Source organism: Apodemus sylvaticus, chromosome 3 (genome assembly GCF_947179515.1).
Source record: "Apodemus sylvaticus chromosome 3, mApoSyl1.1, whole genome shotgun sequence".
Classification (NCBI taxonomy): Eukaryota; Metazoa; Chordata; class Mammalia; order Rodentia; family Muridae; genus Apodemus; species Apodemus sylvaticus.
In genome coordinates, this window is record NC_067474.1 from 158,536,442 (window position 1) to 158,558,274 (window position 21,833).

General features: G+C 41.7%; 1 protein-coding gene and 1 pseudogene across 1 annotated transcript; both read left to right on the forward strand.

The window, feature by feature from the left end:
• Positions 1–320: 320 nt before the first annotated feature.
• LOC127680425 (PRAME family member 12-like) lies at positions 321–2,874 on the forward strand. The gene is made up of 3 exons (XM_052175882.1): positions 321–607; positions 905–1,486; positions 2,259–2,874. Exons 1-3 carry the CDS (start codon positions 321–323, stop codon positions 2,872–2,874), a joined length of 1,485 nt encoding a protein of 494 aa, XP_052031842.1.
• A 16,068-nt stretch (positions 2,875–18,942) lies between these two features.
• On the forward strand, positions 18,943–19,876 carry LOC127680172 (aldo-keto reductase family 1 member B1-like; annotated as a pseudogene).
• Positions 19,877–21,833: the final 1,957 nt, after the last annotated feature.

Sequence of the window (21,833 nt, forward strand, 5' to 3'; positions counted from 1 at the left end):
TCAGAGATAATGTAGAGAGGTTCACACAAAAGTGTGGAGTTCAGATCTACTGTCTTGATACCAGCTTCCCAGCAAGGGAGCTATAGAATGATTGGGTTGAAATGGGTGCTTTTGAATCTCAAGAAGGCCCTTAAGGGAAACGTGGCTCTTAGAAAAATAGATATTGTCTAATGGGAAATACAGGTTTATGACATTGCCTGAACAGTGACTGAGTTTGATTTGAATAATTAGTAGGGAAAGATGCAAGCTAAAATGTGTTTTACCAGAAATAATTCCCTTATCTCCCTATTTCCATAGTATCTCCCCACAAGAAAGTCATAATGAACTTCAAGACCCCTCCCACGATCCAGCAGCTGGCAAAACAAAGCCTGCTGAAAGATGAAGCCTTGACAATCTATGCTCTAAAAGACATGAAAGAGGAGCTCTTCCCACCACTCTTCAAGGATGCATTTAGCAGCAAACAAGATAACATCCTGAGGCAGATGGTGGCAGCCTGGCCCTTCCCATGTCTTCCTGTGGGATCTCTGATGAAGACTCCTGACTTAGAGACCTTGAAGGCTATGCTGGATGGCCTGGATTTGCTGATGAGACAAAAAGTTCGACCCAGGTAAGAGACACCAAGGGAGCATGGGGATGAGAGGGAAGTGTATGGATTGAGGAAAGTATTTACAATGTGGTCCAAGTTGAATCTGAGACTTCTGATGTCACTATCTCTGAGGAGAGAAACTAAGAAAAGGGAAAGTGCTGTGTACAGCATAGCAGAGAAGAGATGCAGCAATATGCAATGAGTTTGTCCCAGCCTCTTCCCTCGAGGAATGGATTTAAGGGTCTTTGTGTTGTAGGTCAAATCTGTTTACACATTGTCTCTTCTGTCATCTGAATATTTTTCCCATTTGATCCACAGGAGGTGGAACCTACAAGTGCTTGATTTACGAGATGCCAACGATAATTTCTGGAATGTGTGGGATGGAATAGAGGATGGTGCCTGCCCTCCAGACTTTAGCGAGACACAATTATTGAGGAATCATCCCATACAATGGGGAACACAGGCTGTGACTGTGTGGATAAACCTTTATGTGAATCCCAGGCATACAATTGAATACAATGAATATTTTTATGAGTGGGCAAAGAAGAGAAAAGATGTACAGGTGAACTGTCAGAAGGTGATGTTTTTGCCCAACCCTCACTACAACCCCTGGCATCTTCTGGAAATAGTTGAGCCAAGTTCTATCCAGGAATTGGAAGTGTATAAACACTTCAACCTGGACACTCTTGCAATGATAGCCTCTGACCTGGGCCAGATGAGAAACCTTCAAAAACTCCTTCTCAATAATGTCCACATATCTTTGGAACAGTCTGGAAATAAAGACATGGAAGACCGGTGTATAAGAATGATCATTCCCCATTTCTCCAAACTCCACAAGCTCCAGCATCTCTATTTGAATGACGTCTGCTTTGTGAATGAACATCTGGATGAAGTGCTCAGGTGAGTAAGGATAGTGAGCTTTATCCAGGGGCCAGATCAAAGCCTATGTTACATGAAAGGTCAGTGCACACCTGTGGCTTCCCTGACAATCTTGGATTTACACAGATTTGACCTTGTGATACTCTACATCCTGAGTTCTCACTTCAGTAAACTCAGACTATCAGGTATGTGTCCATTATTTAGAAAAGTTCTTTGCTAGGATCCAGATGTAGCAAAAACAGATCTATGGAGGCTACAAAAGCTTAAACCACCTTCTGCCCCACGTCAGTTCTGTCCTGAGAACTGTATGAAGACTTTTGATCTGCTTCTGTCTCCCCATGAGTCTGAGGCCATCTAAGCACAGGAAGGGGCTGAGTAATGATTGAGGATCATTGGGGCTTCTGGGAACTCTGTTGACAGGACCAAGTCCATGCCATGGAGGTGGGCCTCATGCTCTCAAGTTTGTCACACACGGGAATGGTTCTAGGTCTTTCCAAGACAGTCCTACTGGGATTCACTTTCTGATATCATTTGTCCTCTGATGTAGTATTATGCTAGTAAGTGCAGAGGGCACTGTAGACCTTCAGGCAAAAGCAGTCATGATGGTGTTGTGTGTCCTCTGCTTATAGTGACAAGACTTATTGGGTACTCTCTATCAGGGAGCACTCTAATCTTGAGTTTCATTATGAGCACATAAAGACCTTAGACATAAATAGCCTCTTTTCTTGGAATCATTGCCCTCTGTGTACCTCTATTGAAGTTTAAGGAGATGATCTTCTTTGTCTCTCTTTAGGTGCTTAGAGAATCCCTTAGAGACCCTTGCAATCACTCGCTGCAAGCTGTCAGAATCAGATATGAGGTGTCTGTCCCAGTGTCCAAGAGTCTATCAGCTCAAACACCTGGATCTGAGTGGCATCGACTTTATAAATTTAAGTCATGAATTTCTAGGAAGACTTCTAAAACGACTGACAGCTACACTGCAGAAGCTAGAGTTGAAGGGCTGTATGATCACGGACTTCCAAATCGATGTCCTCCTGCCTGCTCTGAGCCAATGCACCCAGCTCACTGAGGTTGATTTTCAGATGAACTTCTTATCTAAGAACAGCCTGGAGAAGCTACTGCAGCACACTGCCAACCTGAGACAGCTGACCAAGGAAATGTACTCTGCACCCTATGAGGTCTATGATGAATTAGGTAATGTCCTCCCACAAAAATTTGCACAATATTGTTCTGAGCTAATGGTCACACTCAATGTTATACGTCAGCCAAAAGAGATCTGCTTTGTGAGTAACATTTGTGCAGGTTGTGGAGGACTCTGTGTCTACAACATGGAGGCCACACTATGTTTCTGTTGGCAACGAGAGTGGTCACTTCTGGACTCTGAGAAAGGAAAGCCAGAACTCAAGTGACTCATTCCAGATAAAGCATGCGTATTTCAGCATTTTTTGGAGGTACTTGGGAATGACGATTGTTTCATTGGGTCATAGTTGAAGGAGAAATACTGATCTGGAGAATGAGGGCTTAAATTCTGTCCAAGGTTAACATTACAGACCCACCTTGACACACTCATAGAGATTTGAATATGGTATTCACTGTTGGGTTTGCCCTTCACATATTCTTGTGTAATCTTCTCTCTGTCCCTTTCTTCCCACAATTTTCAGAATAACATGCCCCATGTTTCAAGATTATATACACTTCAGCTTCCTGAAATCCTGATCAAAACACAACAAAGATTCTCTTGGAGAGATGGCTCAAAGTTTAAGATTGCTTGGTGCTCTTCCTGGGGAGGATTGTTTTATTTTTCATTCCCATGACCACCTGTAACTCTAGCTTCAGATGATCTGTCATTTTTTGGTCTCTGGGAAGACGTGTTCATTTCTGCACATAGACATACCATAAACATGATGAAAAAGAAATAAAAATTAATATATTTTAAATAATAAAATGAGTAACATTGTGGTGGTACATACCTTTGACTCCAGTACTAGGTTGGTATAGACCGCTGGCAGATATTTGAATTTTTGGCTGGCAGTGGAATTTGCTGGAAGATTTCAAGTGTTTTTGGTTGACAACTGTGGTTGCCTCTCACGATATATACGTCCCTTGGGTTAGGGAATGTATGGATTCTTGCCATGACCTCAAAGAAAAAAGACTTAAAGTACCTTTGGACACAAGGTTCCTCCACTCTTGTTTTTTTCTTTTCTTTTTCTTTTTTATTAACTTATTTTTTAAACTTATTCACTTTACATCCCACTCACTGCCACCCTCCTGGTCATCCCTTCCCACAATCATTCCCCCATTCCCTTCTCATATGAATGGGTGCCCCCACGCCATTATCTGTCCACCCTGGCATTTGAAGTCTCTTCATGGCTAGGTGCCTCCTATCCTACTGAGTTCAGATCAGGAAGCCAAGCTAGAAGAACACATCCCAATACAGGCAACACATTTTGGGGTAGCCCCCATTCCAGTTTTGGGTATCACATGAAGACAAAGCTGCACATCTGCTCATATGGGGGGGGGGGGGGGGGCTAGGTCCAGCCTATGTATGTTCTTTGGTTGATTGTTCAGAAACTGAGAACCTCAAAGGCCCAGTTAGTTGACTCTGCCCTTCATGTGCAGTTCCTATCCCCTTCTAGGCCCATAAGCCATCATAATTTTCTTCCATAAGAGTCTCCAAGCTCCATCCACTATTTGGCTATGGGTGTCTGTATCTGTCTGAGTCAGCTGAAAGGTAGAGGCTCTCAGAGGACGAGAAGAACTTGTCTGAAAACCTAACAGTGTATCATTAATAGTGTTAGGGACTGGTGCTTCCCATGGAATGGGTCTCAAGATGGGCAGGGTATTGGTTGACCATTCCCTCAGTCTCTGCCCCATCCCCTGTGCCTGCATTCCTTTTTGTTGTTTTTGTTTGTTTGTTTGTTTGTTTGTTTTTGAGACAGTGTTTCTCTGAATAGCCCTATCTGACCTGGAACTCACTCTGCAGACCAGGCTGGCCTCGAACTCATAAATCTGCCTGCCTCTGCCTCCCAAGTGCTGGAATTAAAGGCGTGCACCACCACTGTCCAACACCTGCATTCCTTTTAGACAGGATACATTTTGGGTCAAATTTTTGCTGGGCAGTGGTGGTGCACACCTTTAATCCCAGCACAGGTAAGTGAGATGGATTTCATAGTTCAAGGCCAGCCTGGTCTACAGAGTAAGTTTAAGGACAGCCTATACCACACACACACACACACACACACACACACACACACAAATCCCTGTCTCATAAAACCATAAAAATAAAATGGTTTTATTTCCTGGTGCTGCAGAAATGGCTCAGCAGGTAAGACTGCTCTTCCAAAGGTCCTGATTTCAAATGCCAGCAACCACATGGTGGCTCACAATGATCCACAATGAGATCTGATGCCCTCTGGTGGGGTGTTTGAAGACAACTACAGTATACTTACATATAATAAGTAAATCTTTTTAAAAAATGTTTTGTTGGTGGGTTGATGTCTCTATTGCTCCACTGGGGTTCCTGCCTGGCTACAGGAAATGCCCTCTTCAAGTTCCATCTCCCCAATGTAGTGAGTCTCAAATAAGGTCACCCCCATTGATTCTTGGGTGCCTCCATCATCTCAGAACTCTGTCTCCTCCTAGAGATGCCTCCTACCTGCTCACCCCTTTAGTTCAGTCCTCTACTCTTGAGGAACATCAGCACCTATTCAGAAAGCTCTTCCCAGTCTTTCTGGTCTTAAGACCTTCAGGAGAATAAATCTTCACAGCCATGTTTTCAGTATATGCTTTGATTTGTTATCATTCAGTGTATGACTTGTGTGACTCTGTGTGTGTGTTTCTCAGTGTTTGTGAGTTTGAGTATGTATGTACTTATATAAGTCATGGTTCTTTAGAGTCACAGATTTTATGGAATATCTCTATATATTAAAGGAATTTATTGTGATGACTTACAGTCTGTAGTGCAACTAACCCAAAAATGGGCAGCCGTGAATGGGAACTCCAAGAATCTACTAGTTTCTCAGGCCCATGAGCTACTTGCTTGCACTAGTCTTCTGTAGAAGTAGGTTTCTAGAGATGTGCTGGCAAGTAAGTACAAGCAAACAAACAAGAGTGAATCTTCCTTCTTCTAATGTCCATATGTAGGCCTCCAATAGAAGGTGTGGCCCTGATTAAAGGTGTGTGTCACCACACCTGGATCTAGGACTTACTTTGCCCAGGGCTGCCTTGAGTTCAGAGACCTCTTTGCTTCAGTCTCCTGGGATTAAAGGTGTGATTTACCTTGCCTGCACCTAAGTTTTTCTTTCCCCCTCTCCCATACAGGGTTTCGCTGTGTAGCACTTGCTGTCCTGGAACTCACTCTGTAGACCAGGCTGGCCTCAAACCCAGAAATCCACCTGCCTTTGCCTCTCAAGTGCTGGGATTAAAGGTGTGTACCACCACTGCCTGACTACCTAGGCTTTACTTATTCACCATGCCTCTAGATCCAGGTCAGAAACTTCTGTCTTCCAGCCTCAAGATCTGGATCACAGGTGTTCCCTCAGAATCTTGATTGTAGTTTGTTCTAGATAAAGTGAAGTTGCCAAACTGTAATAGCCATTACAGTGCTTATGTTAGTATGTGTGTGAGTATATATGAGGTTTAAGTGTGTGTATTATGTATGTGAGCATTTCTCTGTGTGAATTCATGTGTATGTGTTCTTATGTGTGGTTATATGTGAGCATTTGTGTGTGTGTGTGTGTGTGTGTGTGTGTGTGTGTGTTTGCATGTGCATGCCTTCCTGTGTGTCAGAAAAAGACTTAAGAGGGCCAGTTTTTCTTTCCATAGGAGGTTTCAGGGATCACACTATAGGCTATGAACTTGTGTGGCAAAGTCTCACTCACTGAGCCATCTTAGTGTTCCACAATCAGACTTTGTTGTCTAAGTGAAGAGCAGGTGAAAACTTTTCCCAGCAAATATTTTGGATGCTCTACCCACATGTCAGTAATACTCAGTCAGTGCTCAAGGACTATGTGATCAAGGTGTTCCTGCATTTACCACATCCCTAATATCTGTAACCTAGTAATGGCACATTTGATGCTGTCAGTTTCATTAACCTTCTTGGACTAATGTGGGTGAGCATGGTGAGTGTATACAAATCTAATCTGTCACTCCCTGGGACAGTCAGTGTTTTATTAGAAGACCGGTGACTCCAACGGATCTTAAGAACCTTAAGGGCGGGGCGGTGGTGGTTTAAGAACCTTAAGGGCGGGGCGGTGGTGGCGCACACCTGTAATCCCAGCACTCTGGGAGGCAGAGGCAGGCAGATTTCTGAGTTCAAGGCCAGCCTGGTCTACAGAGTGAGTTCCAGGACAGCCAAGGCTATACAGATAAACTCTGTCTCAAAAAACCCAAATCCCAAAAAAAAAAAAAAAAAAAAAAAAAAAGAAGAACCTTAAGAGTCTTAGTCACAGTAGCCATCAGTCATGTAGAATGATGGATGCTGCAGTTTCTGGCTGATTTGAATGTTCTGACATCTGGTCCATATGTGATAATATATAATCTACAAAGAAATCCAGTACATTCTCAAGCAATATCCAGGAATGACTGTAGTCTAAAGTGGCACACAGAACATTCATTCCTTTTGTCTTTCCAGATAAAATATATTAACAATTGGTTTGAGTAAATATAGAAAAATAAATGTTAAAATGAGGATTTGATGAGGGCAGGACTTGTGTATAAAAGGAACCTAGGACACCCAGTGCTGTTATACAGAGAAACCTTGACTTGAAAAACAAAAATTGAAAACAAAAATACATTGGATTTGAGAAGGGTATGGTTGTTTGGTATTGGAATCCAGAGTTAAGACAATGGAATCAGGTGTTCCAGAGCAACTGAAGCAAAATAGAGAGGTCCAAACAAAAGTTGATCGCATGTACCACTGTCTTAGGAAGTGTAGTGTCAAATGGCAGAAAGAAGCTTCTGGAAATAGACCACCAGCAAATCTTAGGCCATTAAGAGTTCATCTGGGAAAGGGCTTTTATGTGTGCAAGCTTGCTGAGGGGTCATACAGCAATGGTTAGAGGAGTCTTTAACTCCTCCTACAGGCTTGGGGAAAAGGTCCAATATGAACTGTAAGATGTAGGATGCTGACATTTTACCAACTTGACACAAAAGAGAGTCATCAGAGAGGAAGAAGCTCATTGGTGAAATGTCTCCATGAGACCCATGTATAAAGCACTTCTCAATTACTGATCAATTTGAAAGGGCCAAGTCTATTGTGGATGGTACTCTCCTAACTTCTATAAGCAAGCAGGCTGTGCACGTTATGAGGAGCTAGCCAGTAAGCAACACTCCTCCATGGCCCCTGCATCAACTCCTGGTTATAGATTCCTGTCATATTTGAGTACCTGTCCTGATTTCCTTTGGTGATGAATAGTAAGTAATATGGAAGTGTAAGCCTAACGAAATCTTTCCTTTACTACTTTGGTTTGGTGCCTAATATTTCTTCACACTAACAAAACCTCTAACTAAACAAGTTGATACCAGCATATTGGGGTACTGCTGAGATATACCTGACCATGTTTGGGGGGGGATTTTCGGTGGATTTTTTAATATAGGGCTAGCAAAGCTATTGAGTGTTGAGAGCTCAATGGTAGGTTATTGAGGAGAATGAAAGACAAGATTAGGATGTTGAAACACTGCAGAAGACAGACAACTAGCATGTAAAGATTTAGAATAAAATATAAAGTTTCTATCAGGACTCCGTTATTTTGAATTGAGATTCTATGGTTCTAGTGAACTGAGGCAGAAGTGTTATTATCTGTGATTTAAAAGTTACCAGAACTACTAAAGTGAGTCTTTGCTTTGCTGGGATAGTTGATGCTGGTCAGCTAGAGGTAAGAAATTTATGGTAAGAAGAGACCAGCATCACTAGGTGAAATCTTTCAGGAAGCATTTCCTGAAAACACAGAAAAGCTATATTTAAGGTCACATATTGGGAGTCAAATGCATGCAAATTTCCTATGAGTTTGGGGCCAGTCTTGTCTACAAAGTGAGTTCCAGGATACCCAGAAATGTGCAGTGATACTGTACTTCAAAACAAAACAAAAGCAAATAACTAACTTGGGACTGGAATGATGGCTGATAGGCTAAGAGTCCTTGCTGTATTTGCACAAGGCCTGAGCTGGGGTTCTAGTGCTCATAATGCAGCTCATAACCAGCGTGTACTACACATCCAGGGGCTCTGATGCCCCTTCTGACTTCTGTGGCCACCTGATGATACCTGCACACAAACATGCCCACAGACACATACAAATACGTTTAAGAAAACAAGAAAGATTTTAATAATAATTTTAAATGGAGAAAAAAAATAGTGCTACAGAAATAACAAACTACAGCTTCACCCAGTGAGGAGAGTTCCTACCCCTCCTCCATAACTGAACTGGAGATGGAGGCATTCAGGAATTTGGGACATCAAAGCTTCTCGGAGTCACTCTCTCTGAAATGTGTGTCAAAGAGCAAGGACAATGGGTATCAATGTTATCCTCAGACCAGTGATAAGCATCTGTCTCTTTGTTGTCCAAAGGATAATCTGGAATGCAGCACTGTGCTCCCCACTGCCCCATTACTGTGCTGCCCTTCTCAGCAGGAGGAGACTGATTTAGGGATTTGTCTTGAAGAAGATGATTTGCTCTGGGGTTCTTGGAGATCAGTTCATAAAATGATGTGGCCCGTAGAACATAAGAAACAGTATTTCTGAAGTATAAAGGTAGAACAAGCCTCCAAAGAAACACATTCTGAAGACAGTCAATTAGGAAGTGATTGGTATTTTCCTGATGACCTGTCATATGCTTTCTGTGTAATACGGGAGGTTTTATTAGTAATTAAAATGAAATAAACATATATTCTGACATTGTAGAAAGACACAAATATATTTGTCTAGGCTTCTGTCATGTTGGGATTGAAAGCAGTGTCTGTTTTCCAAGTATAGACAGAGTGCTCTTAACATTGCAGTCAGATGGACATAGAATTGACACTTTAAAGCCTTCAGTGTATCCTTCAATTCAGTAAAATTCAGGGAACCATTCCTAGAAAGACTCCACTTTAGTCATCACTGAAACTGCAATGGGCAGAGTACAGCTCAGAATGAAGTGGCCTAGCTTGGTGGTATGGTAGAGAAGGTACTTCAGGATAAGTATGTAAATGCCATTTCCATAGAAAATGATCATGGAGCTGACCACACCCTTAACCCCAGCCTTCAAAAGGCAAAGAGAAGGGGACCCTGGCAAAGCCAATAAACCCACAAATTAAATGCTATTTAAGTGAATTTGTGATTGCCTGAGATGCATTTGCAATTGTTAGAAATAGTTTTTGGTCATAAAGAAAGAGATCATCATGCCATGTGCAGTGCCTAGACATACAACACAACATTTAGTCTTACTCTTTTTTTTTATTGGATATTTTCTTTATTAACATTCAAATGTTATCCCCTTTCCTGTTTTCCCCCCTGGAAATCCCCTATCCAACCCCCATCCACCTGCTTCTACAAGGGTGTTCCCAAAACTACCAACCCACTCCCAACTCCCTGCACTTGCATTTCCCTACCCTTCACATCAATCCTTCACAGGACTCATGGTCTCTCCTCCCACTGATGCCCGACAAGGCCATCTGCTACACATGATGCTGGAGCCATGAGTCTCTCCATGTGTATTCTTTGGTTGGTGGTTTAATCCATGTGAGCTCTAGGGGTTTTGGTAGGTTGATATTTCATTTCTTTGTATGGGGTTGCAAACACCTTCAGCTCATTCAGTCGTTTCTCTAACTCCTCCATTGTGGGCCCCAAGCTCAGCCCAATGGTTGGCTGCAAGCATCCTCATATGTATTGGTCAGGCTCTAGCAGAACCTCTCTGGGGACTGCTATATCATGCTCCTGTCAAAAAGCACTTCTTGACATCAGCAATAGTGTACGTTTTTGGTGGCTGCATATGGTTGGATCCCCAGGTGGGGCAGTCTCTGGATGTCCTTTTCTTCGGTCCTTGTTCTACTCTTTGTCCCTGTATTTCCTTTAGACAGGAGCAATTCTGGGCTAAAATTTTGGAAATGGGTGGGTAGCCCCACCCCTCAAGCAGGGGACATGCCTAACCTCTGAATATTGTCTCTACATGTTCTCTCTCCCCTTAGTTGGGTATTTCAGCTAATCCCCATTGGGTCCTGGGTGCCTATTGAGATTTCCTGGCTTCTAGAACTTTCAGGTGGCTACCCCCAGTTCCCCATCCCCTATTGCTACACAACTCTGTTCAAATTCCTGATTCTCTGTTAATCTCCCCCTGTCTCCTCTCCTACCAGATCATATATTTTAAAAAATTAATATCACATGAGTAATAAAAATTATATTGTCATATATATAGAGATATACATATATACATATATACATATATACATATATATATAAAACAGGACAAAATGGCAGCATACAGAATGTATAAATAATTCAAGAAACTAGACATTAATAAACCAAATAATACAAGTGAATATTGGAGTACAGGCCTAAGCAAGGAATTCTCAACAAGGGCATCTTTAATGGCATAGAAACATGATAAAGAAATGTTCAGCAACTTCCAGTTTGCATCTGTGCCCTGGAACAGATCCTGTGCTCTAGCCCCACCCTCACCCTGCTCACTCCCAAAGACAGCTTGATCCCCAGAAGTTCGGACACCATCAATCTAACAAGTGAGTCCCCCACTACGGACCCAATTCCTGGCATAATTGGGACCACAAGGACCCAGAGGACACAGGACCTCCCACCATGCTGGAAATGCACCTTCTTTCCTTTGCATCTGTACCAGGGAATACATCCTAAGCTCCAGCCCCTGTGCCCAACCCTTCCACTCCCAGACACAGATTGACACCCAGGAGTTCTGACTCAGCCATGCTCACAGATCAGGCTCTTAGGACCCATCTCATACCTAGAGACAGCTTGATACAAGGAGGCCCAACATGACCAGGCTCACAGGAGGGGTAGGCTCTAGTCAGAAATAGCAAGGCCAGTTAACAAGAGAGATAAGCAGATAATGAGAGGCAAATGCAAGAACACAATCAACAGAAATGCTACTTGACAACATCAGAACCCAGGTCTCCCACCACAGACTTACAAAGGGAAAATTATAACAGCCTGAGGATAGGCATTGATTTAGATATAGAGAAAATAGAAACCATCAATCACTAACTTCATTATCATAAGTAGTACTGCAGAATAGGAGGGCCATGTGCTGACTTAGCTGAGTGGTATTGATTTTATATAGACCATTCCAGGGTTGTTAAAGACTCAATGGCCAAGGTGAGGAAAGGGCTAGCTAGGAGTAAAAGAGAGAGAACAGAGTCAGGGCTGGTTCAAGTCTTGGCTTAACTCCTCACTTTACTTAACCACCTGCTTATCCACCCTGTTTGGCCTCTACATTCTGAACTGAATGGTCTCTATTGTTAAGAAACACATAGGTACAGTACAGCTAATGATCTTAAAGCATAGATACAAAGAACTAGATACAGAAGACCAGGAGTATGAGCTATCAGAATACCAGCAATTGGTTCAGTGTTGAAGCATGCACGAAAAGGGGGAGGGGGTGGATGAAAAGGTCAGCTGAGGAATTTTGTAAAGATCATGGATCACTTGCCCCTCCCAAAATGGAGAAGCTAAATTACATTCCTCAGACCACAGGGAGGCTCCTGTGGCTAGGGGATGCCCAGAGTTATTCTAAGACCATTGGCCACCTACTTCATTCCATAACAACCAATTAATTTAAAGGTAACACTGTTCTGCCAATCACATTGTGCCTAATGGCAGTTGCCCTGAGGTTGTCCTCTCCCATGTGTAGGGTGACCCCAGCATGCTGGATTAAATAAAAGTCCTCTTGCTTTTTCACATCAAAAAGAAAGAAAGAAATGTTACTTGAAAACATCTGAAACCAGGTTTCCCACCATACCAAAGACCTATATACCCGCTGATCTAAAATCCCATCACATGAAGATGACAGAGGACCTTAAAGGTGACATAAACAACTCCCTTAAAGAAATAGAGTAGAACACAGGTAAACAGGTGGAAGCCCTTAAAGAGAAAACAAATTAATCTGTTAAGGAAATACAGACAAACACAGTCAAACAGGAGAAGGGATTGAACAAAACCATCCAGGATCTAAAAATGGAAATAGAAACAATAAAGAAATCACAAAGGGAGACAACCCTGGAGATGGAAAACATAGGAAAAAAGATCAGAAGTCACAGATGCAAGCATCACCAACAGAATACAAGATATAGAAGAGAGAATATCAGGCATAGAAGGTACTATAGAAGAGTTCAACACAACAGTCAAAGAAAATACAAACTGCAAAAAGTTCCTAACAGAAAACAATGAAATCCAGGGCACAATGAAAAGATGAAACCTAAGAAAAATAGGTATAGAAGATAATGAAGATTCCCAACTTAAAGTCCAATAAACATTTTCAGCAAAATCATATAAGAAAACTACTCTAAACTAAAGAAAGAGATTCCCATTAATATAAAAGAAGAAGCCAACAGAACTCCAAATAAACTGGACCAGAAAAGAAATTCTTCTGGTTACATAATAATCAAAATACCAAATGAACAGAACAAAGAAAGAATATTAATAGTGGTAAGGAAAAAAAGGCCAAGTACCATATAAAGGCAAACCTATCAAAATTACAATGGACTTCTCAACAGAGACTCTAAAAGCCAGATTATCTTGGGCAGATGTCATACAGTACCTAAGAAAACACAAATGTCAGCCCAGGAGGCTACAATACCCAGCAAAACTCTAAATTACTATACATGGGGAAACCAAGACATTCCATGACAAAAAAAAAAAATTAAACAATATCTTTCCACTAAACCAGCCCTACAGAGAATAATCAAAGGAAACCCTTAACCACAAGGAAAGGAACTACACACAAGAAATTAATCTCCTCACAACAAACCCAAATGAAGAGAACATTACAAGCATAATTCCAACTTTAACAACAAAAATAACAGAAAGCAACAATCATTGGTCATTAATGTCTCTCAATATCAATGGACTCAATTCTCAATAAAAAAGACATAGACTAGCAGACTGGATATGTGAACAGGACCCAGAATAGTGCTGCATACAGGAAACATGCCTCAATGACAAAGACAGGAAATACCTCAGAATAAAAGGGTGCAAAATTTTTTCCAAGCAAATGAACCAAAGAAATAAGCTGAAGTAGCCATTAACTATTGAATAAAATAGAATACAACCAAAAGTTTTCAAAAAAGATGGCAAAAGACACTTCATACTCATCGAAGGAAAAATCCACCAAGATGAACTGTCGCTTCTTAACATCTATGCCCCAAATGTGAGGGCACTCACATGTGTGAAAGAAACATTACTAACATTCAAAGCATACATGAACATCATGAATAGTGAGACTTCAACACCCCACTCTCGCCAATAAACAGAAACTAAACAGAAACACAGTGAAACTAACAGGCTTTGGTAGTTAAGAGCACTGACTGCTCTTCAGAAGGTCCTGAGTTCAAATCCCACCAACCATATGGTAGCTCACAGCCATCCATAATGAGATCTGATGCCCTCTTCTGGGGTGTCTGATGACAGCTATGGTGTGCTTACATATAGTAAATAAATAAATCTTAAATAAATACTAAAATTTTTAAAATAATTTACTTGGTAAAATGTCTTCACAGTTATGTTTTGTGGAAGAAAACATGAACAATAACATTTAAAGATAGGATTATTACATTATTATTATTTTATTTATTTCAGATGTCCCTTGAACATAACTCTACAGTATTGCCATTACCTGCTTATGGAGGTCAGAGGTCAGCATGGAGTGTCAGCCCTCCCTTTCTACTATACTGGTGTCATGAATTAAAAATCAGGTTATCAGCCAGGTGGTGGTGGTGGTAGTGGTGGTGGTAGTGGTGGTGGCGCACACCTTTAATCCCACCACGTGGGAGGCAGAGGCAGGCAGATTTCTGAGTTTGAGGCCAGCCTGGTCTATAGAGTGAGTTCCAGGACAGCCAGGGCTACACAGAGAAGCCCTGTCTTGGAAAAAAACAAAACAGAACCAAAAAAGAACATTCATGTTTGCTTTAGGGGGCTGGAGAGATGGCTCAGCAGTAAAGAGCACTGACTGCTCTTCCGAAGGCCTTGAGTTCAAATCCCAGCAACCACATGATGGCTCACAACCATCCATAACAAGATCTGATGCCCTCTTCTGGAGTGTCTGAAGATAGCTACAGTGTGCTTATATATAATAAATAAATCTTTTAAAAAAATTATAGAAATTTTTGTGCTAGGATATCATCAATGTCTTCACATGGGCAGGGTACTTTCCAGGGTCAGCTGTATCATATTGGCAGTGTGCTTCAACAGATTCTTTAGGCTACACCTGGGCAGGAAGTTCTTCACAAAACTCACCTCATAAGCTGGGATCACTGGCTCAGGGCAGACAGGCAGAAACTGATTTAGAAATTCACAATCATATATCCCTTCAATTTTAGAGTCTGCAATATAGCTATCAGTCTTTCTAGCAATCTTTCTTTTTATATTTAGACTTAAATATAAAAAGGTGATGACACTCAGGTCCATGTGTTTAAGCTGATGAATGTTTAGGTTCTGGAACAGATAACTCATGTTTGACTCTGACAGTGTGCACCAAGTGGTTACAAGGGGCAACTCTGTAAGCATGAGGCAGGGGCAATGGGGTCTCTAGAAGCAACACTTTCTAAATTATAAACATATATGTGACAGTCAGAGCTTACTGAGGTGACAACTCAGGATGCTAGAATATCAGAAAGTATACTAGATCAATTATTTTAAGATCAATTAAATTCACTATAAATTCAACAGTGGCTGAGAAGCCACAGATGTACACTAATGTTTCATGAAATACAAAGAAGTTTTGCTCTTGCCTGTGGAGAAAGCTCCCTGTCACTCCTCACCTGAAAACTTGGTCCAGGTATTCATTCAGAAAGCAGATATCATTCAAATAGCAATGCTAGAGAATGTGGAGTTTGGAGACTGGACTGGGAAATATTCTCTGTAATACAACTCTCTTTCATCTCTCAGTTCGCAAGCCACTCCACAGGGATGCAGATTTTCTGGAGAAGGTGTTTCTGAAGTATTTTTATCTGGCCCATCCAAGGCCTACCAATGCAAGGGTTCCCAGGTCCCAGTGTGCCACGGACTGACCCAGCCGGGGGAGTCACAACCAAGGGAAAACCAGGGCTTTGGTATTCAGGAAGGCACAGGTGCAGCAAGATAATGACAGACATCCCAGAGAGAGGTTTGAGTCTGCTGCAACTTTACTTTTTAGTCAGGCATATTTATAATATATTGAGGAACAGATCGAGGTTGGCACACCTCCAGAAACACTCAAACAATTGCTAAACAAGGTACGTTTCCATCTTAATTAGAACAACAAGTAGACAAGACATGATGCCCACAGGAACTCTTACTCTGTGAACCATGATCAAAAGCAAACTATGATCATGAACTTCAGACATATAGTGTTCGATTCTAATTGTGGTTACTTATTAAAGTTGTGTTAATAATCAACAGGAGAACTTGGGCCTTCAGACCGATTTGGATGCTTAAAGCCTTCTTTTGTCATCAAAAGTCAAAATGCTTTAAAAATGAGCACATATTCATTACAAGAGCCTTCTTTACTGCCTTGGACAGCAAACACCAAGGTGGTCTGGCTCAAGCTAATCTATGTCCATAATCTCAAGAAAATTATAAGACCTTCTAACCTTCAATGTTTTTATCCATCTATTACCTTCTTATCATAAGTACCTGTATAAAGCAATAGCTCATCAGTAGTCCTATACTTTTTCATATTGTATTCTTCCTGCTACAAACTATTCATCATTACCTTTGCTAAGGCTAGTGATAAAGACAGACTCTGTTGAAAAGCATTCCAAGACTTTCTTTCACTAAGGTTCAACATGAGTTCATTGAGTTTAGGACTGGAAGCAGTAGGCGTAATCTCCACATCCTCTTTTTCTTTCCACAGGAATACCAAATTCTCCAGCTTGTAGGCTGGGATCGTGCTGTATAAAGAATTAAGAATAGGAAGAAGAAAGACACAGTGCAGAACCCATAACCCAGGAAGCACAATATCCTTGGAGAACATCGAGGCCCTTTCTAAGACCAGAGGTGAGCACACTGCCCAGGGTCTTCCAGGGAGCCTAGCCCTGAGGGGCATTTTTCTCCTGTCTGCCTTAATGACGTACTGTTATGTCACACAGATGACACTGGAGTTGGTGTGGCACCAGTGTGTGTTTCTTTCCAATTCCTGGATTGAGCATTACTCCAATACCTCAAAAGAAGGGCAGGTGATAGGGTGCTTGCCCTGTGAGTCTAGACCCTTGAAAGTTGCATCCTCGGCCCTCTATAAATTACCAAGGCACTGCAGGCTCAGATCTCAGGGTGTAGAGGCTGAACACTCAAAATTTCATGACACTTAGCTACATATGGAGTTCTGACTATCCTGGGCTAAGTGAGATTTGCTGCTTGAAAATAAACACAACAAGGAAGCAAGAAAACAAATACCCAAGAAACATTAAGATGAAATGAGAGACTGGCAAGCCTAGGTGGGTGGGGTGTCCTGATGGAGGTGAATGACTTCTCTGATTTGTTGGTGCTCCAGTACCAACAAGGACATATAGTCACTCCAGGCTCCAAGGCTCAGAGTATATTGTCCGGCCATTCTGACCCTTATATCTTCTATTCCCCTCATAACTTCCCTTTCAGCCGCCTGATTGGATGACTGATCATCCACACACTCAATTCTATTTGTGCTTTTACATTTGTAGATTGAGTGGATCAATGTGCCAAAGTATAAACTCTGAGGTTATGGTCAATGTCCCAGACACATCCATAACATGTTGCCACAAACACTGAACTCTTGAATACATTATCATACTTAAATTAGTATTTTGGATTTTTTTTCCAAATAAATTCACACACTGTATCTTCATCCTGTCTGGAATGCAGGATGACGACTGCATTCACCTGTAAATCTTGGGAATCCTAATACATCAGTAGACAATATATAGTAGAGTAGGGTATGGTCAGTACAGTTAAGCCTTCATGAAAAAAAGAAGAGTGGAAAATAAGGACCCATTTCTAGAGATACTGCTCAGACACCAATGCTTTCCTTGTTTTCTTTTCTTTGTTTCGCTATTTCTTTTTCATTCTCCCTTGTTTCTTTCTTTCCCCATCTTTTTGTTTTTCTGTCTGGATGTCTTCTTCCTTCCTTTCTTCCATCCCCCACTCCTTTGCATTTCTCTTATTTTCTTAACTGTCTCCGGTCTGCCTTTGATGGAGTCATTGTCATAACAAGGCCAGAACACAGCTCTGTTGCCAAGTGACCTGAAATCAGGTGTGTATCGGTATCTGTTAGTAGTCTTTGTCCCCCTAAGAAATCATCTGTAAGCAGTAGGACAGGAGCAGGGCTGGGCACAGACTGAGGTGCAAGCTGAATGGTTGGACGGAGACAGCGTGGAGAAGACGCCCAAGCCCAGTCATGAACCTTCAACCAAGTTAAAGTGTTTGGAATTATTCTTAAGTGCCAAAAAAAAAAAAAAATGGTATGCACAATCATAAAAAAAATTAAAATTACTGACATAAAGTCACTGAAGAAAAGAGAAAGCTAGTGATTGGAAAAGAAATATAAGGGGCTGGAGAGATGGCTTAGCGGTTCAGAGCACTGACTGCTCATCCGGAGATCCTGAGTTGAATTCCCAGCAACCACATGGTGGCTCACAACCATCTGTAATAGGATCTGATGCCCTCTTCTTGTGTGTATGAAGGCAGCAACAGTGTACTCATATACATTAAATAAATAGATCTTTAAAAAAAGAAAGAAAAAGAAAATATTTCCATGTTAAAAAAAAAAAAGGAAAGTGCAACAGGCAACAGGATCCCATATAATTTTGTAACAATTATCAGCATACAAATAATTATATTTTCAGTAATGATTACTGTTTCATATATCCTTTTTAAGAGAGATCAAAACAAGGCAGACTTAAGAAGGAAAAGACTGAAAAATTCAGTATTAGAGTGGAGGCTATAGAAAAATGATTGGAAAATTTGCTTCAGAATAGCTTCCAGGAATTCAATATAAAGCCTATATCACCACCTGGTGATGGGACTGCAGAATGGCAGCCAATTAAACTAGTAAATAAACAGATTTCTGCTGAGTAAGAATACAGATTTTTCAGCTGGGCACAAGCCTGTAATCCCAGCACTTAGGAGGCAGAGGCAGGCAGATTTCTGAGTTCGAGGCCAGCCTGGTCTACAGAGTAAGTTCCAGGACAGCCAGGGCTACATAGAGAAACCCTGTCTTGAAAAAAACAAAAAATAAATAAATAAATAAAAATAAAAAAAGAATACAGATTTTGGACTTTTGCTGGTCCGAGTATGTTAACGTGCAGCAGTCATGACTAGCTATCTGGAACTCAACAATGGCACCTAGATGCCCACCCTGGGCCTGGGCACCTGGAAGTCCCCTCCTGGCCAGGTGACTGAGGCTGTGAAGGTTGCCCTTGATATGGGGTATCTCCACATTGACTCCACCCAGATGTAACAGAATGAGAATGAGGTGGGAGTGGCCCTCCAGGAGAAGCTCAAGGGGCAGGTGGTGAAGCACTAGGATTTCTTCATCATCAGAAAGCTATGATACACATTGCATGACCAGAGCATGGTGAAAGGAGCCTGGCAGAAGACATTCCGTGACCTGCAGCTGGACTACCTATCTGGCTCACTACCTTATTCACTGGCCAATCGGCTTCAAGCCTGGGCCTGGCTATTTTCCACTGGATGCATCAGGAAACGCGATTCCCAGTGACACAGATTTTGTGAACACTTGGATGGCTATGGAACAACTAGTGGATGAAGGTTTGGTAAAAGCAATTGGTGTCTCCAAATTCAACCCTCTTCAGATTGAGAGGATCTTGAAGAAACCTGGCTTAAAATATATGCTTGTGGTTAACCAGACCGAGTGCCACCCATACCTAACTCAGGAGAAACGGATTGAATACTGCCATTGCAAAGGCATCGGTGGTGACCACATATAGTCCACTTGGTTCTCCTGACAGGCCCTGGGCCAAGCCTGAAGACCCATCTCTCCTGGAGGATCCCAGAATCAAGGCAATTGCAACCAAGCACAATAAAACTATAGCCCAGATGCTGATCCAGTTCTCCACTCATAGGAACTTGATAGTGATCCCCAAATCTGTGACAACAGTGTGCATTGCTGAGAAATTTAAGGTCTTTGAGCTGACCACTCTGCTCAGCTACAACAAGAACTGGAAGTGTACACCTTGACAGGCTGTGCCAAACACAAGGCTTACCCCTTCCACGTGGAACTCTGAAGCTGCAGCATAGGGATCCCTGCTCCTCCCCAAGCAACTTAACACCTGTTTTTTTCTGCCTCATCTGCCCATGCAAGTATCCTGTGTCCCTCTGTACTGGGTGGCACCTTGTAGACCAGACAGTGAGAGTTAGTTAGTTTGACATAGAATCTGGAGGGCTGTACCAGTAGCTGAGGTGTTTCTTCCAGCCTTCCTTGGTCTTTCTTTTACCTACCTGGAGGACTTTAACACAAGTACCCTTTCCAAACAAAGAGAAGCAAGATTTATAGCCCAAGTCGTGCTACTAACACTTATATTTGAGTGCGTAGGACTGTAATCCTATGGGTCAGACTTCTCCTTGCCTCAAATAAAAACTGTTTTCATGAAAAAAAAATACAGATTTTGGAAATTTTTTTTCTGGAGTAAGTAATAAGACAACTAAAGGAGATAAAGGGAATAGAAACTGGAAAGGAAAAGTCAAAAGTATTACTATTCACAGGTGATATGATAATATACATTGAAGACCCCCAAACTTCTGCCAGAGAACGTCAACAAAGTGGCTGGATACAAAAAAATGGTCAGTTAATGGTCAGTCACCTTGTTTTTTTGTTTGTTTGTTTGGGTTTTGTTGTTGTTTTGGATTTGGTTTTTCTGAGACAGGGTTTCTCTGTATAGCCCTGACTGTCCTGGAACTCACTCTGTAGACAAGGCTGGCCTCTAACTCAGAAATCCGCCTGCCTCTGCCTCCCAAGTGCTGGGATTACAGGCGTGTGCCACCAAGCCCGGCTTACAGTGTACTCATAAATAAAAATAAATATTTTTTTAAAAATGATAAATAGCAGAACCTGGTCAGCCATTGGGTGGTCCTCAGCTTCCCTAGAGCCTGGGTACTAAAATTTAGTTTCACCCTATCATTAAAATCGAGTCTGCAAACAAAATGGTTGTATGTAAAACAAGATTCCGTTCCTTGTTCCCAAGTTTCTTTTGCTTATTCCCAACATTTAGAGTAATAATAATTTCTTTTATTCTTTTTTATTCAATATATTCTTTATTTACATTTTAAATGATTTCCCCTTTCCTGGATCCCCCCTACCCTCCCATAAACCCTTTTCCCTCCTCTTGTTCCCCAATCAACACCTTCCTGCTTCCCTGTCCAGGTATTCCCCTAAACTGCTGCACTGAACCTTTCCAGGACCAGGGGCCTCTCCTTCCTTCTTCTTGGGCATCATTTGATATGTGAATTGTTTCTTGGGTATCCCAAGCTTCTGGGTTAGTATCCAATTATCAGTGAGTGCGTACCAATTGTGTTCTTTTGTGATTGGGTCACCTCACTCAGGATGAATTCTCCAGTTCCACCCACTTGCCTAGGAATTTTATGAATTTAATGTTTTTAATAGCTGAGTATTCCATAGTGTATATATACCACATTTTCTGTATCCATTCTTCCATTGAGGAATATCTGGGTTCTTTCCAGCAATAATAATTTATCTGCTATCATATTGCTCCATAAAAGGAGAAGGCATTACATTTTTGAGAAAAGAAAACTAAAGCCAGGCATGGTGTCACATGCCTATAATTCCAGGACTTGGGAGACAAAGGCAGACAGATCTCTTTGAGTTCAAGACTAGCCTGTTCTATATAGAGAGTCCCAAGATAGCCAGAGCTATGTAAAGATACCCTGCCTCACATAAAGTAAAACAAAACAAAAAGTTTAATTGGAAAATATTAGGCTGGGAATGCAGCTCCACAGGAAGATTGCTTACCTGGGAAGCACACGAACTTGGGAGACACAAAGAAGTCTGTTAGCCTCAGAGAAAGAGCAATGTAATGGTCCTACCCACATAGAGCTGGATGGCTCACTATTTAATGGGTTTGCTTATGGGGAACCAACAGACCCCTTCACAGCACCTTGCAGATGTCCCTGCTGTGAAAGACAGCGTCCTCCATACAGCTCCCATTCCACTCTCCACATGCTCCA

What these genes read in the sequence shown, in the direction of transcription:
- LOC127680425 (XM_052175882.1), top strand. Translation starts at nt 321, where the DNA reads ATGAACTTCAAGACCCCTCCCACGATCCAGCAGCTGGCAAAACAAAGC. An exon ending in AGACAAAAAGTTCGACCCAG is followed by an intron (nt 608 to 904) that starts GTAAGAGACACC and finishes TTTGATCCACAG; the next exon opens with GAGGTGGAACCTACAAGTGC. An exon ending in CATCTGGATGAAGTGCTCAG is followed by an intron (nt 1,487 to 2,258) that starts GTGAGTAAGGAT and finishes GTCTCTCTTTAG; the next exon opens with GTGCTTAGAGAATCCCTTAG.